The sequence below is a fragment of the Pleurodeles waltl genome, chromosome 12 (genome assembly GCF_031143425.1).
Source record: "Pleurodeles waltl isolate 20211129_DDA chromosome 12, aPleWal1.hap1.20221129, whole genome shotgun sequence".
Taxonomy (NCBI): Eukaryota; Metazoa; Chordata; class Amphibia; order Caudata; family Salamandridae; genus Pleurodeles; species Pleurodeles waltl.
The window spans coordinates 236,879,735-236,896,867 of NC_090451.1; the positions used below are offsets into that span (position 1 = coordinate 236,879,735).

The following is a 17,133-nucleotide window of genomic DNA, read 5'->3' on the forward strand; positions in this document are numbered from 1 at the left end:
TAATCTCCACTTGATGTACATGATCTTGTAAATTGTCTCCTAACACCCAGAGTAAGGTACAGCTCTCCGTTGTTTCCTAGCTAGGTTTGCGCTATGTAAATACCAATGTATACATATAATAATATCATAACACTTGCACTATAACTGACTTCTTCCCAGTTGGCTCAGCTCACCACATGTGACTGCTCTCATTTGACTTTCCAGATTATATTAGCCAGAAATGAAAGCACTTCTGCCTCTCCTGCATGGAGACGTGTCCAGATTGATCAGCTATTAGAAGTTGGCGTGAATGTGACGTCGGAGGAAGATTCTGTGGTCGTCCATATAGAGCCAGAGCTGCTTCTTCCAGTTGTACTTTACCTGGGATTCCAGTATGCACCCAATAGCACCCACTATGACGTATATGACACATTCCCTGATAATGGTAAGGAAGGCCTATTTTAGAGAATGCATGCTTGTATCATCATAAGTGGTCTGATTTTTCCATTGTCAGCAAAGAAAATTTGCTGATCTTAATTTTTAATTAATTGCTGTTTTCAGTATTGCTTACTGACCCAGACACTGTTTAATAATGAAACAGTATGAAATAAGAGAGAGGTTCATGCAACAACCAATCACTACCCTCAAAAGTAAGCTTCTGGCTGGGCTGACCTCATTCATCTGTGTGGATAATTATCACACCACACTCTATGAAGGTTTATCTTTCACACTAAAGCACATAACACTGTTTTCAAGGTCATTGTGCTCAAGCATCCATTTTAGCATTCTTGCCGCATAATCTAATCATAATCTCCACTTTTTTGCATGTCACAGCATTTCAAGTTTCATTTTGGGCAGAGTAACAGGTATAACTCCAAACATCATGTCCACCTTGGGGAAAAACTCTCACACGCACCGCTGCCCCCACTCCATGGTCTGCACCTTTAGAAGACAAAACCATTCCATCTGCTTTGTGTAGATTATGAAGATGCCTTCCATAAATGCCCACACTGCTCTGCAAAAGACTCACTTAGTATATCCATCTGATACAACAACAATCAGCCAGTCAGCAGCATCACTTGAGTTCCAGAGAACTTGCCCAGTGCAAGGGCTCATGTCTTGAGTTGAAGCATATGCCCTCAGAAACTGCCTCCCACTTGAGAACACCTCCTTGTCTTCCATTTCCCGCTTTAGAAGAAAATAAAACTGAGCCATTCATGGAGTAACCCCTTGATTTTTTTTTTTTTTTTTACAGTACCATATGAATTGATGTATGGTGAAAATATCCTTAAAAATGCTTATAACTTAAAATATAGCACCTTTGACACCTCATCAGAAACCTCAAACCCCAAATGTTAGGCTTACGAAACTCTTCTTAACAGCCATAAATTATCATTTGCTCGCGCAAGAATGTGAAGCTGTATACCCCACTGAGAAATAAATCTCATATGTGCCCTATCTTTTTTTAACGGGAATCATTCCAACCCTTTTTGGTCCTTTGTACATATAGGCTGCAGGTATACACTTAGGTCCACTCTGCAACATTTTAGAAACTGAAAAGCACACAGGGACTGAGTGGCAGGTATCCGCACTTTCAGACCTATTCAGGAATATGCTTATGGATTAGCTGGGTACATACAAGCAGCATTGTCTTTTGAGAGGCAATTCAATGTGAGCTACAGGGACTTTGTGTTTGACTCACCATGACTTGTTAGATTTGCTGCCTTCGTACTAGGAAAACAAAGGATGCACAACGGCATTCATTCTTAAGAGGTTTTGTAGGGCCTCTAGCAGGATATCTACAGCTGACTGTAAAATTGCATTTACCACAAATGATGTGTAGGGAAGAAGGGATGAGAGATTCAACTGTATCACAGACGATAAGGGAAGAATGGAAGGCGGAGTGAGATTTCGAGTTCAGAAGTGTAATGAAGTTCACCAAATCGGGGCCTGAAGAAAGTAAACTGTTAAGTGATTTAAAAAACTTTCATAAGACACAACAAACTGATTTAGGATGGTATGCTGATGCACGTTGACAACATTTTCTCTCCATTTGGCTTAAGCAGGAACATTTTTCAACAATGTCATGAAGCACATTAAGGTATGTCTGCAACTAAAAGGTTTATCAGAAATATTGGCGGCCAGCAATGGATGATTGTGTGGATGGTTTGTAGACACTACGTCAAATGTTTGAATAGCGGCACAGACATCTGAGGCATGTAGAGTAAAATCTAAATCAGTGGAAGTGCCAGAGGTTCCATAGAGTCTAGTGAGGGTGAACATCAATTGGCAATTTGCGATAATTTTTCTGTGGTAAAGCACGTTAGGGCCTGCTTGGAACCTCCATTTTTAAATGCACATTTTAACTTATAATTTATTTTTTGTTCGTAACCTTTTACATGGCTTTTCATTCATATAATAATGTACTGAGAAATCACTGTACATTGCTAGTTTCTTGTAAGCATTGATGACATCTAGTTTGTACACTCCGTCTAAGGCTGGGCAATGCCCTAAAAATTCTGATTGTCTATGGAGGCAGCTCCATGTCATTGTGTCAAGCCTGCACCTCTAACACAGTGTGGCACCCATGGTACTTGTGGTATACAACTGCCTCTACGCCATATTCATCAGAGGAGCACTTATGCTGGGTTTATCCTGGAAAGTGGCATGCAGTGCACAAGATGCAGCTTGGCCAACACTGATCCTGATTCTGACCTCTACCCGGCACAGGAGAGAGAGCCTGCACTACACTAGACCGGTTTCCTGGCTTCCTGGTACATCTTGCCCAGGTATGGGGTTTGGGCTGTCCCAATAGAACTGACAGAGGGTACTCCCACTATGCTCTCAATAGTGTAGGTAGTAGCAGATAGGAGTGCACCAACACAATAATATAACCATAGTTGACCTATTTATATTTTTCACCATTTTTGTAATGCTGGTTTCCATGCTTTGTCTAGTTTACCTGATAATGAAGCTCATATTTTTTATGCAAGAATAATATTGTTGCAATAAATGCTCTAAAATAAATTTTCGCATCTTTCTTGTGTCTCATCTTGGGTACATTAAGTGACAACGAAATGATAGATCCGTTTCTATTGTTTCCTTGGTAATCTAAGTAGTCATGTTTGAGGTTGCAAAACCTATCTGGTATTCTAGTGTGTTTAGGGAATCAGACAGGGCACTGTGAGCTAGCTCGGTACCGTGTCTACATTTCCTGATGGTATACTGAGACTTTGTCCCTATACTCTGACGTTTATGTTGATCAGATAAACAGTCCTACTTGATTTGTAGGAACTGTATAATATGGTGGTCAGGGTGATGAAGGAAATCTTTTGGGATTGTGTTAGTGGTGGATTACTTTTTTGAAATAGCTGGAGATAAGGATTTTAGAGAACATGACTTCAGACATAATTATTGAATTTGTGGATGATGTGTTTTCAAGTGAAGGGTTTCCTGAATGCATTGTTATATGCAATTTTGGAGCACTTGCATGAGGAACTATGTTGATTGATTAGGCATAGTGCATAAGAGTTTCCATTTTCCATTCTGAGGCTAAAGGTGAGGTGTAAGATTCAACAAAATTCAATGATAGCGTTCAGTTGATTCACAGTAATGTTGAAGTAAAGGTTTCCAGGCAATGTTGCTATCATGCCGTACCACCAGCCATCTGGTTACTGGATGTTTGCCATTCCAGTAATTAAGCATATATCTGGATCAAAGTCCTATGCTTTGTGGTTAAGAAACTTACTGAGAAGGTTGCTCAAGCTGCTGTCCGAGAGCAGATGGAGGCTAAAAGGAAGATGAAGCAACAGAAGTGTAAAACTAAGGGGAAAGTAACAAAGGTGGATTTTTGTGTTGGACCGTTGTGCAAGCAGGGAAACCATAAAGTTGAGGTAAAGTAACTTCAGAGTGGTCATCTCCCCAGGAGTGTGTGCAGCTTCTTAAAAGGGCTGTCAAAGGAAAGAGGGGCCAGGTGTGGAATTTGTGAAGAGTCTTCTTATTCAAATGTGAACTGATTGATTTTAGATAACTAGGAGGAGGATGGATGTAATATGCTGGATGTGAAATTTCTGGTGGAAGGCGGCAGTGAAGGGAGAAATGGAACAGGTATGAGTGGATCTGTGGGTGTGTCAACTGGGGCTAGGGAAAGGACTAAGTGAACATTTTCTGGATTTCTCCCCAGAATACAACCCAAGAAAGGGGTTTCCAAAGACTTAGTCAGTGTACCAACATGAGATAGAGAAGTCGATGGGCTGCAACCTCTCACAACTCACTGAGCATAGCATAAGTAAAATGTGCATTATATAACTATCAGTGCTTTGATGCGCACATTAATAGTTAGTGGAACACAAACCCACTTTCATCATGAATAGACACACTCAAGAATAGTAGGAAGCAAGAATTATATTTTAGAAATGTACTAACTTCAAAAATATAGTCCTAGTGCACACAAAATGTTACTACATAAACACACAATACAGAGGCAAGTATATCACTAGGCAGAGCAAAAGAAAATATTGTAACATGATGGTATTTTCAAATTTCTCCACTTTGCAATCCCCAACCTCTCACTTCCCTCAGCTAACTAAGCTATTCTTAGGACAAAAAGGTTTCATAGGTGATCTTGCATACTTTTTCAGATTAAAAGAAAATTTGTTCAATAAGGAGACATCTGTTGTTCTTGTCTCTGTGCCACATAGACTATGTTGCCCTCAAACAGGCTGTTAAGCCTGTCTGAAGACTCGGTGTGCATTTTCTGTAGCCTTCAGCAAGGAAAGTTGTTAAAACTGCTGTGGGACTCCCAGCCTGGAGTCCCTGGATCAAAGTTACATTCTGTCTAATAGTGTTTTATTCCAGTTTATATACTCTGTGTGAACACTGTTGAATATTTTTAAAATAAACAATAAAAACCCCTTCTGGCATTTCACATATGTATATTCCATTAAGCACCATTTGCTGCTTAAAAACAATAACAAGAAGTCAAGGTATACGTTTCTGTGAAACCTTGTAGACTGCTTAAAAACAATTTCTGATGGATACTTCTAGTTCCAGATTCCTCACCATGTGAATATCCTTCAGTTGACTGACTGGGAGCATGAACTTTGAAGTAGTACTCCTGCGTGCTGGCAGATGGAGTCGTGTGGCTCCTCACTAATGTCGTTCTGCTCTGAGAGTAATGAGTAAAGCCATATATAAGCACCATCCATGCGTGCTGCTGTAATTTCCTTTCTTCGTGGGCCTTCAGATGTCGATCCAGGGCTTTCCTTATTGTTAAGGCTACAAATTTCATAAAAATGTACTAGTGTGTAAGGGAAAATATCACCCTCTAAGACGACAGGGTTCAAACCATGTAGGGACTGATGCAAACAGATATCTGTGGCAGACCCTCACAAATTGTGTCTTTAGTGCCTGGTGATTATAACCCACTATATGACGAGGATAACTGGTATGAAGAACTCCAAGATGACAGTGGTCTAAATACTTCTCCAGATACTGGACATCTATTTCCCTTGGTCCTGCTATGGAGGAAAGCACCTCGTTCTCAGTCTTTGGGCCTGATTTGGAGTTTTGCTGAGCAGACTACTCCATCACAAATGTGACAGGTATCCCATCTGCTGTATTATGGTTCCATCAAAGCCTATGGAAATCGTAATGTGGCAGAGTAACCCCTCCGACAAGCTCTAAATCAGGCCCTTTATGAGGAGCCAAGCTTTCGTCCACCAGTTAAGAGGCAGGTTGCTTGTCGCCATCATCTGGTACCAGATGACCTAGCTTTTCTTATGCAACATCCAATGCCAAAGAGTTTGATAGTACAGGTGTCCACCAGCAAAGTAAATCCCAATGACTTTCCTACCATTCTGCCTGATTGTAAGTTGAGATGGATCGAGACATTTGGCATGCAGATTTTTTCCTCTACGAGCTTTGCTCTAAGGTCAGTAAATACTAGCTCTTCCCCTGCTCCTTGGGTCACTGTGGCACCAGTTACCGGCTATTGTACCTTACTGGAGGTAAACCTTCTGGCGGGATGTTTAAACACCAGGGCTGCTGAACTCAGCTGCCGTTGCTAAGCAAATCATGAGTGGCAGTTGCACCTGGAGGTGGAACAAAGCATCTTCCAGCAGTGGGAAAAACCCTTGCTCAATCTTTTTGGCACCACCACCAAGGAGCAATGTCAGCACTTATGCAAGTTTAAGTTTTTAAGGCAGCTTTCGCTCAGAAAACCTCCTGTCTAGAGTGTAGCTCTGAACTTTTGTATGCCTTCTCTCCACTGACTCTCTAGCGCTGAGTTCTAAAGAAGATCACAAATGATCCGGCTCAGGTTCTAGTGGCACCAGATTGGGTCACAAGAGTGTAGTACCCAGAACTCCTGGGCATGGAAATCTGTCCTCTAATTAAGCAGCTGCGTCTGGAAGATATTCGGTCACAGCAGCAGGGCAGGGTACTGCACCTGAGCTTGCATAATTTCTATCTTCATGTTTAGAGATTGAGCTTTGCTCGTTGCCCTCCTTCAACCTTCCTCCTGAGGTTATTGATACCATCTTTGCAGCGAGGCATCCTTCCAAAACATCAGTGTTCGTCAGTCATTGGAGAAAATGTGTGGATTGGTGTGCCACTTGACAAACTGACCCATTGCAATAGTTGTTGTCTAAAGTTTTGTTGTTTGTTTTGTCCCCGGCCCACCAATGACCTCTTCTGGCCACTGGTAACAGTTACTTATTATCCCTTTCAGTCTTTTAGTGGTTTCCCGATCAGCCCTCTTTATATAAATCGGCTGTTGTAATGAGATTTGTGAAAGGTTTGCAGCATTTATTTCCCCCCAGATGTTTTATGATGCCTCAGAGGGACTTGAATTTAGTCCTCACATTTTTTTATGTGCCCTCTCTATTAGCCCTCCATTAAGGCTTCCGGTGTTGAAAACCATCTTTCTTATCACCACAACATGGAATCGTGAGAGAGCGTCAGTCTCTTTCTCTTAACCGTCCTTATACAGCATTCTTTCTGGATACGTTGGTGTTAAGTACCCTACCTTCCTTTCTACTGAGAGTGGTCACTCTGTCAGGCAGGCTATCAACTCTTCTTAAACTTTTAAATAGATCGCACCAAAGAATGTTGGGTGGACAATAATCTCTTTCTAGGGTTTCCTAGAACCAAAAAACGGCAAGGTAATGCAAAAATGGACCATCTCTTGATGGATTGCTCTCTGCCTAAATATCTGGTTCACATTAGCTAAGGAGCAGCCCCCAGAAGGCTTAAGGGCTCATTCCACCAGAGCCAAAACTGCCGCCACTGTGTTGGCATACGCAGTGCCTGTTCTGGATAATTGTCAGACATGGGTGTCTGTACACACGTTCACAAAGCAGTACTTCCTGGCAAGTCAAGCCTATCTAGAGAGGCATTTTGCCCGCTTGGACCTGCAGAACTTTTTGATTTGAGACAGTTCACAGACCCACCATCTTGGGTGGTAATTCCATATCAAATCATTAACATTTATAAAGCACGCTACTCACCCGTGCGGGTCTCAAGGCGCTAGGGGAAAAGGGGGTTACTGCTGCTCGAAAAGCCAAGTTTTTAGGAGTATCCGGAATGCGGAGTGGTCCTGGGTGGTCCTGAGGCTGGTGGGGAGGGAGTTCCAGGTCTTGGCCGCCAGGAAGGAGAAAGATCTCCCACCCGCCATGGAGCGGCGGATGCGAGGGACGGCAGCAAGCGCAAGGCCAGAGGAACGAAGGAGGCGGGTGGGGACGTAGAAGCTGAGGGGTCGGTTGAGGTATTCCGGTCCCTTGTTGTGGAGGGCTTTGTGTGCGTGGGTGAGAAGTCGAAAGGTGATCCTTTTGCTGACTGGGAGCCAATGCAGGTGTCTCAGGTGAGCGGAGATGTGGTTGTTGCGGGGTACGTCGAGGATGAGGCGGGCCGAGGCGTTTTGGATGCGTTGCAGGCGATTTTGGAGTTTGGCTGTGGTCCCAGCATAGAGGGTGTTGCCGTAGTCCAGGCGGCTCGTGACGAGGGCGTGGGTCACGGTTTTTCTAGTGTCGGCGGGGATCCAGCGGAAGATCATGCGGAGGGTGAGGAAGCAGGCGGAGGACACGGCGTTGACTTGCTTGGTCATGGTGAGAAGAGGGTCCAAGATGAAGCCGAGGTTGCAGGCGTGGTCTGTGGGGGACGGTGCGGTGCCGAGGGCCGTGGGCCACCAGGAGTCGTCCCAGGCGGACGGGGTGTTGCCGAGGATGAGGACTTCCGTTTTTTCAGAGTTCAGCTTTAGCCGGCTGAGCCTCATCCAATCTGCGACGTCCTTCATACCCTCTTGTAGGTTGGTCTTGGTGCTGGCGGGGTCCTTGGTGTATCATACCATAGTATCTATTCACAAGGTGAGGAATCTGTGGTTACAAGTATCTTTCAGAAGAACACATTCCTTACCTTTGGTAACCATATTTCTGGGGTATAACCTATCTAAATGCAGATTCCTCACCAACCCTCTCACCTTCTCGTTCTGTGATCTGGAGTCTTTATCTCTAAAAAGGTCCCAATTTAGAGATCTCCACATGGATGATGCCAATCCGCCAATGGGCTCTGTGCCTGAGGGTGCAGACAGCCTGCCATTAGCACGTGTGGACGGTGCTTATATACAGCTCCATTTATCACTTCCAAAGTGAAATGACATTGGGGTAGAGGCACATGACAAGACTTGCCTGCACACAGGAGCACTGCTTCAAAATTTCATATTGAGTCTGTTGCCTCTGGAATACTCGGAAGGTGAAGACTATGCAGCTCTATAGGGTGACCACCAGAAACATTGTTACTGAAGATAAATAAATTGTTCAACTAGAAAATCGAAAATTCATGATAATGTTAAATTAAGCACAAATGTAAACAGGCAAGGTAAAATATCAGATTGTAATTAAACAAATATTTTAACAACATTGATAATTACGCATTTGTATTTGAAAATAGGCATCTAAGTAAAGAACATGTATAATTCAAAAGGGGGATACCGAAAACAGAGTGATAATGAAGCTTTTCACAAATTATATCGTGTATGATAAGCTAAACTATGAATATATATATATATATATATATATATATATATATATAATATATATGTTCGATGGCATGTGTAGCTGCAGATACACATGCTTTGCACATCCCACCATCTAGTGTTGGGCTCGGAGTGTTACATGTTGGTTTTCTTCGAAGAAGTCTTTCGAGTCACGAGATCGAGGGACTCCTCCCCTTTTGGCTCCATTGCGCATGGGCGTCGACTCCATCTTAGATTGTTTTTTTTCCGCCATCGGGTTCGGACATGTTCTTTTGGCTCCGTGTTTCGGTTCGGAAAGTTAGTTAGAATCTCGGAAAAATCGACGGTATTGTTTGCATTCGGTATCGGGTTAGTTACTACAGATCGACACCGATTTTTGAAGAGCTCTGGTGGCCCTTCGGGGTTTTTTCGATCCCCCGTCGGGGCCTGGTCGGCACGGCCACGTGTCTCTTCAAGACTGATGGAACGGACCCCATTCCGATTGTGCCCAAAATGTCACAACAAGTATCCGTATACAGATCAGCACCTGGTCTGTAACTTGTGTTTGTCTCCAGAACACAAAGAAGAGACGTGTGAAGCCTGTCGAGCGTTTCGGTTGAGGAAGACATTAAGAGACCGAAGAGCAAGAAGACTGCAAATGGCGTCGGCGCCAACAGGACAAAGGCATTTGGAGGAGGAAGAGGAAAGCTTCTCCATCCAGGAGTCGGACTCGGACGAGCTTGATCCCGAAGAAACACCTAAAAACGTGAGTAAGACGTCGAAACATAAAACTCACGAGAAGACCACGAAAGCCCAGGGGACGCCACCGCCAACAGGCTATGGCTTAACCCGTAAAATAGGTGACCGACCATCAGCACCGAAAAAAGGCACGCTTGTGTCGAAGTCATCTGACTCCGGTCGAGATACCGGCACACAGCAATCTCAAGCCCGAGACAGCGGCTCCGAGCAAGTTCGGCACCGAGACAGTGGCACCGAAATGGGTCGGCACTGAGAGATCACGACGCCGAAAATAAAGAAAGTGTCGTCGGAGCCGTAAAAAGGCTACCGAAAAGGTTTCCATTCCGAAACATCCAGCATCAGAACCGAAATCAGGTTCCTACACAGAGGAACAGGGATTGTCCTCCCAAATGCAAGGACATAAGTTCGGACAAGAACTAGAATCAATGGAGCCAGACTACACTCAAAGGAGGCTCCACATTCAAAAGGACACAGGGAAGATAAGCACTCTTCCCCCAATTAAGATGAAAAGAAGACTTGCCTTTCAAGAAAAGGACAAGCAGCCACAGGCAAAGGTGGCAAGACAGACAACTCCGCCACCATCAATGCACACATCACTGGTAGACACTCCACCACTGATGCAATCCCCAATGCATACCGCAATAAGTCAAGACGATCCAGACGCATGGGACCTTTATGATGCGCCAGTATCAGATAACAGCCCAGACTGTTACCCAGCGAGACCATCCCCACCTGAGGACAGTACATCCTACACGCAGGTGGTCTCAAGGGCAGCAGCTTTTCATAATGTCACCTTGCATGCAGAACCGATTGAGGATGACTTTTTGTTTAATACACTATCCTCCACTCATAGCCAATACCAGAGCTTACCTATGCTGCCGGGAATGCTAAAACACTCCAAACAGGTGTTTCAGGAGCCTGTGAAGGGCAGGGCCATAACTCCAAGGGTGGAGAAAAAGTACAAGCCACCGCCTACAGATCCTGTGTATATCACGCAGCAACTAACACCAGACTCTGTGGTAGTAGGGGCAGCTCGCAAGAGAGCAAACTCTCACACCTCGGGAGACGCACCACCTCCAGACAAGGAGAGTCGCAAATTTGATGCTGCAGGGAAAAGGGTTGCAGCACAAGCAGCAAACCAATGGCGCATTGCCAACTCACAAGCACTTCTGGCAAGATACGATAGGGCTCATTGGGACGAAATGCAGCATTTCATAGAACACTTACCCAAAGAGTTCCAAAAAAGGGCACAACAAGTGGTGGAGGAAGGACAAAGTATCTCAAATAATCAGATACGGTCAGCAATGGATGCAGCAGATACAGCTGCAAGGACAGTAAATACTGCAGTAACAATAAGGAGACACGCATGGTTGCGTATGTCAGGATTCAAGCCGGAAATACAGCAAGCCGTGCTGAATATGCCTTTTAATGGACAGCAGTTGTTTGGGCGGGAGGTGGACACTGCTATAGAAAAACTTAAAAAAGACACGGATACGGCCAAAGCCATGGGCGCACTCTACTCCCCACAGAGCAGACGCACATTTCGCAAAACACAGTTTAGAGGGGGGTTTCGAGGACAAGCTACAGAACCCACAACCTCACAAACAAAGCCCACTTATCAAAGTCAATATCAGCGGGGAAGTTTTCGGGGACAATATAGAGGGGGACAATTCCAAAAGAATAGAGGGAAGTTCCAAAGCCCCAAAGCTCCTCAAAATAAGCAGTGACTTCCAAGTCACAAATCCCCAACACATAACACCTGTGGGGGGGGAGACTAAGCAATTTTTACAAACATTGGGAGGAGATAACAACAGACACTTGGGTACTGGCAATTATCCAGCATGGTTATTGCATAGAATTTCTGAAATTCCCTCCAAACGTTCTACCGAAAACACACAATATGTCAAAACAACACATGGATCTTCTAGGACTAGAGGTCCAGGCATTGCTACAAAAAGGAGCAATAGAATTAGTACCAATTCAACAGAAAGGAACAGGAGTTTACTCTCTGTACTTTGTCATACCCAAAAATGACAAAACACTGAGACCTATATTAGATCTCAGAACATTTAATACCTACATCAAATCAGACCACTTTCATATGGTGACATTACAAGACGAAATCCCACTGCTCAAACAACAAGACTACATGACAACACTAGACCTAAAGGATGCATATTTCCATATACCAATACATCCTTCACACAGAAAGTACTTAAGATTTGTATTCCAAGGGGTACATTACAAATTCAAGGTGTTGCCATTCGGAATAACAACTGTACCAAGAGTTTTTACAAAATGCCTGGCAGTAGTAGCTGCGCATATCAGAAGACAGCAAATACATGTGTTCCCGTACCTAGACGATTGGTTAATCAAAACCAACACACTAGAACGGTGTTTACAACACACAAAGTACATCATAGAAACCCTACACAAACTAGGTTTCTCAATCAACTACACAAAGTCACACCTTCACCCGTGTCAAACACACAATACTTAGGGGCAACAATCGACACAGCAAAAGCGATTGCCACTCCAAGTCCACAAAGAGTACAAGCATTTCACAATGTAATACAGGTCATGTATCCAAACCAAAGAATACAAGTCAAAATAGTAATGAAACTCCTAGGCATGATGTCCTCATGCATAGCCATTGTCCCAAACGCAAGATTGCACATGCGGCCCTTACAACAGTGCCTAGCATCACAATGGTCACAAGCACCGGGTCAACTTCTAGATCTAGTGTTGATAGACCGCCAAACATACACCTCGCTTCAATGGTGGAACAATATAAATTTAAACCAAGGGCGGCCTTTTCAGGACCCAGTGCCTCAATACGTAATAACTACAGATGCCTCCATGATAGGGTGGGGAGCACACCTCAATCAACACAGCATTCAGGGACAATGGGACTCTCAGCAAAAACAGTTTCACATAAATCACTTAGAACTATTGGCAGTATTTCTAGCGTTAAAAGCATTTCAACCAATAATAAGCCACAAACACATTCTTGTCAAAACAAACAACATGACAACAATGTATTACCTAAACAAACAGGGAGGAACACACTCAACACAGTTGTGTCTCCTGACACAGAAAATATGACATTGGGCGATACACAACCACATTCGCCTAATAGCACAGTTCATTCCAGGGATACAGAATCAATTAGCAGACAATCTCTCTCAGGATCACCAACAGATCCACGAATGGGAAATTCATCCCCACGTACTACACACTTACTTCCAAAATTGGGGAACACCACAAATAGACCTGTTTGCAACAAAAGAAAACGCAAAATGCCAAAACTTCGCATCCAGGTTCCCACAAGATCAGTCTCTGGGCAATGCGTTATGGATGAGTTGGTCAGGGATATTTGCATACGCTTTTCCCCCTCTCCCACTCCTTCCATATATAGTAAACAAGTTGAGTCAAAACAAACTCAAACCCATACTCATAGCACCAACTTGAGCAAGACAACCGTGGTATACAACACTACTAGACCTCTCAGTAGTGCCTCATATCAAACTACCAAACAGACCAGATCTGTTAACTCAACACAATCAACAGATCAGACACCTCAATCCAGCATCGCTGAATCTAGCAATTTGGCTCCTGAAGTCTTAGAGTTCGGACATTTAGACCTTACACAGGAATGTATGGAAGTCATAAAACAAGCTAGAAAACCAACCACTAGACATTGCTATGCAAATAAGTGGAAAAGGTTTGCTTATTATTGCCATAATAATCAAATTCAACCCTTACACCCATCCACTAAAGACATCGTAAGCTATTTGCTACATTTGCAAAAGTCAAAACTAGCTTTTTCATCCATTAAGATACATCTTACCGCAATTTCAGCTTACCTGCAAATTACCCACTCATCTTCACTGTTTAGGATACCAGTCATAAAAGCAATTATGGAAGGCCTAAAAAGAATTATACCACCAAGAACACCACCAGTTCCTTCGTGGAACCTCAACATTGTCTTAACACGACTCATGGGGCCACCATTTGAACCCATGCACTCATGCGAAATGCAATATTTAACATGGAAAGTTGCATTTCTAATTGCCATCACGTCTCTAAGAAGAGTCAGTGAAATCCAAGCATTTACCATACAAGAACCATTTATTCAAATACACAAGCATAAAGTAGTTCTACGGACAAATCCTACATTTTTACCAAAAGTCATATCACCGTTCCACTTGAATCAAACAGTAGAACTACCAGTGTTCTTCCCACAGCCAGATTCTGTAGCTGAGAGAGCACTGCATACATTAGACATCAAAAGAGCGTTAATGTACTACATTGACAGAACAAAACAAATTCGGAAAACAAAACAATTATTTGTTGCTTTCCAAAAACCTCATACAGGTAATCCAATTTCAAAACAAGGCATTGCTAGATGGATAGTTAAATGCATTCAAACCTGTTATCTCAAAGCAAAAAGAAAACTGCCTATTACACCTAGGGCACACTCAACTAGAAAGAAAGGTGCTACCATGGCCTTTCTAGGAAGCATTCCAATGACTGAAATATGTAAGGCAGCCACATGGTCTACGCCTCATACGTTTACCAAGCACTACTGCGTGGATGTGTTAACAGCACAACAAGCCACAGTAGGACAAGCAGTACTACGAACTTTGTTTCAAACAACTTCAACTCCTACAGGCTGAACCACCGCTTTTGGGGAGATAACTGCTTACTAGTCTATGCAAAGCATGTGTATCTGCAGCTACACATGCCATCGAACGGAAAATGTCACTTACCCAGTGTACATCTGTTCGTGGCATGAGACGCTGCAGATTCACATGCGCCCACCTGCCTCCCCGGGAGCCTGTAGCCGTTTTGAAGTTGATCTTCAACATTCGTAAATTTGTAAATATATCACTTTAAACTACATTATGTACATAAATGTTTACTCCATTGCATGGGCACTATTACTATAATACACAACTCCTACCTCACCCTCTGTGGGCAAAACAATCTAAGATGAAGTCGACACCCATGCGCAATGGAGCCGAAAGGGGAGGAGTCCCTCGATCTCGTGACTCGAAAGACTTCTTCGAAGAAAAACAACTTGTAACACTCCGAGCCCAACACTAGATGGCAGGATGTGCAAAGCATGTGAATCTGCAGCGTCTCATGCCACGAACAGATGTACACTGGGTAAGTGACATTTTCCATATATATATATATATATGTTATTTATGTGTAATAATGCTCAAACAGTCTCAAAAAATGAATCTGAAAGGGATTAAAAAGCACAAAGCTAAATATTTATATAGACAAACAGTAGCTGCTTCAGATTATGGCCCTCGTTATGACAATTGCGGTAAATACCGAATACCGCCGCAGTGACTGCTGCCAACATTCAGCCGCAGAGGCGAACCTCCGTCCACCATATTATGACACACACACACAAAACTGACAGAAACCAGCCACAACCACAAGACCGCCACAACCACTGAACGCCATAAACTGTCGGAACTAGCACCCATACCGTTACGCCACCAAAATAACGCCCTCCAAATAATGACCTATGAATCACCACAGTGGACATTCAACGGCGGTAAACCATTGGCGGTGGGAATGGCTACCCAGATACAAAACAAGACAACATTGGCCAGAGCAAAAAAACAAACTTGACACAATTACACACACCCCACACACCAACCAACGACACTAAAAAACACCCCCACAACACTCACAAACCTTTACAAACATGAGAAGACTGCCACAACTTGCCACGCCAATCCCATAGACAACTGCACACACATACCACAACTACCCAGTCATCCGTCACGCACCACACACCCCACCACATCACCCTCTGCACAACACACACACACCGTACAACACCCATGTCCCCACAAAGGCACCCCCGTTTCACTGTTGAGTTGCGGGTCATGGTGGGGGAAATAGTCAGGGTAGAGCCACAGCTGTTCGGAACACAGGTACAGCAAATCTCCATTGCAAGGAAGATGAAACTATGGCGGAGAATCGTGAACAGGGTGAATGCTGTGGGACAAAATCCACGCACGAGGAATGACATATGGAAGAGGTGGAATGATCTACATGGGAAGGTGCGTTCCATTTCAGCAAGGCACCAGCTCGCCATTAGGAGCATTAGTGGTAGACCCCCACCTCCTCCTCCACAGTTGGCAGCATGGGAGGAACAAGTCTGTGCAATTCTGCATTCTGAGGGACTCACTGGAGTAGCGGGAGGAATGGACACTGGTGAGTCACCATTTACAACATATCACCCCTCCATACATACATGCCATTTCACCCTGACTCCCTTCATCCCACTCCATCTCACACAGTGCACCACCCCAATTACCACACCTAAATGGCAACCCCTGCATGCCATACCCACTGCAAGCACATCCCTTCCAGCTCTGCATGCACACCCACCACTAATGCATGCACAGCATGTAGAATTACCAATCCCACAATCGATAACCACACACTACCAAAGGTGGGAGGACAACACCAATATCATTGTGAAAGCTAGGAATGTGGAATATGTCACAGACAAGTACCCTAACACATCATTTACATCCCCACAGGTGCCCCAGCCAATGTCAGCGGCGAGGAGGTGCCACAACTACCCAGTCCCCCACCAGAAGATGCCCCTAGTGATGACAGCAACTCAGGAGGTCTGGATGAACTCCCTGGCCTATCTGCCACCACTGGTCAGTCGGCTACCCCATCCTACAGCCAGACCACTGCAGAGCCCCCTGCCACCCCTCTGAATCTAACACCACAGCAGCCAGGCGACGCCCCCAGACCTCTGTCCCCATGACACGTCAATCTATAATGTGCCTACCTGTACGGGGACGTGATTCGACAACACGCAGGCAACACAATGAGGGTCCTGGTGTCAGCGGGAGTGGGCACACCATTTAGAGGACACGGGCACAGGGAGCCAGGGACAGGCGGAGGACAGCTGCGCACCATGGGGAGGACAGGCCCAGGGAACCAACTGCCCAGGAGGCACTCACAAATGTTCTGGGGGGCACACCAACAATCCCAGGACGGGATGGGTCAGGTGCTCAACATCATGCAGGAGAACTAGCAGCTGCAGGGGCAACACTACGAAGAGGACAAGCAACAATTGCAGGCCTTAAATTACACCATGGCCTCCATTGCAGGGGTGCTGGGTGACATGGCCAACATCATGCAGGAGTACACAGCACACCAGTGGGCCCCTACCACTAGCCAGTGTACTGATCAGCCCTCCATATCTGCTGCAGCTAGTGGACAGGAGGCCCTGCCACAGGACCCACAGGCCACCAGAACCCTTCTCCCTGCAGAAGGTGAACCACCCCACAAATGTTCCCTTGGACCCAGACAGGCACCAGAGACAGTTACCAAGA

General features: G+C 44.6%; 1 protein-coding gene across 1 annotated transcript in view; it reads left to right on the forward strand.

Annotated features, from left to right (window-relative positions):
* LOC138267111 (polycystin-1-like protein 3) overlaps nucleotides 1–17,133 on the forward strand; it is a 522,747-nt gene that overhangs the window by 67,191 nt on the left and 438,423 nt on the right. Inside the window, exon 7 of the mRNA XM_069215961.1 lies at nucleotides 205–424. Within this exon, the coding sequence (XP_069072062.1) occupies nucleotides 205–424 (220 nt within the window). The remainder of the gene's footprint in view (nucleotides 1–204; nucleotides 425–17,133) is intronic.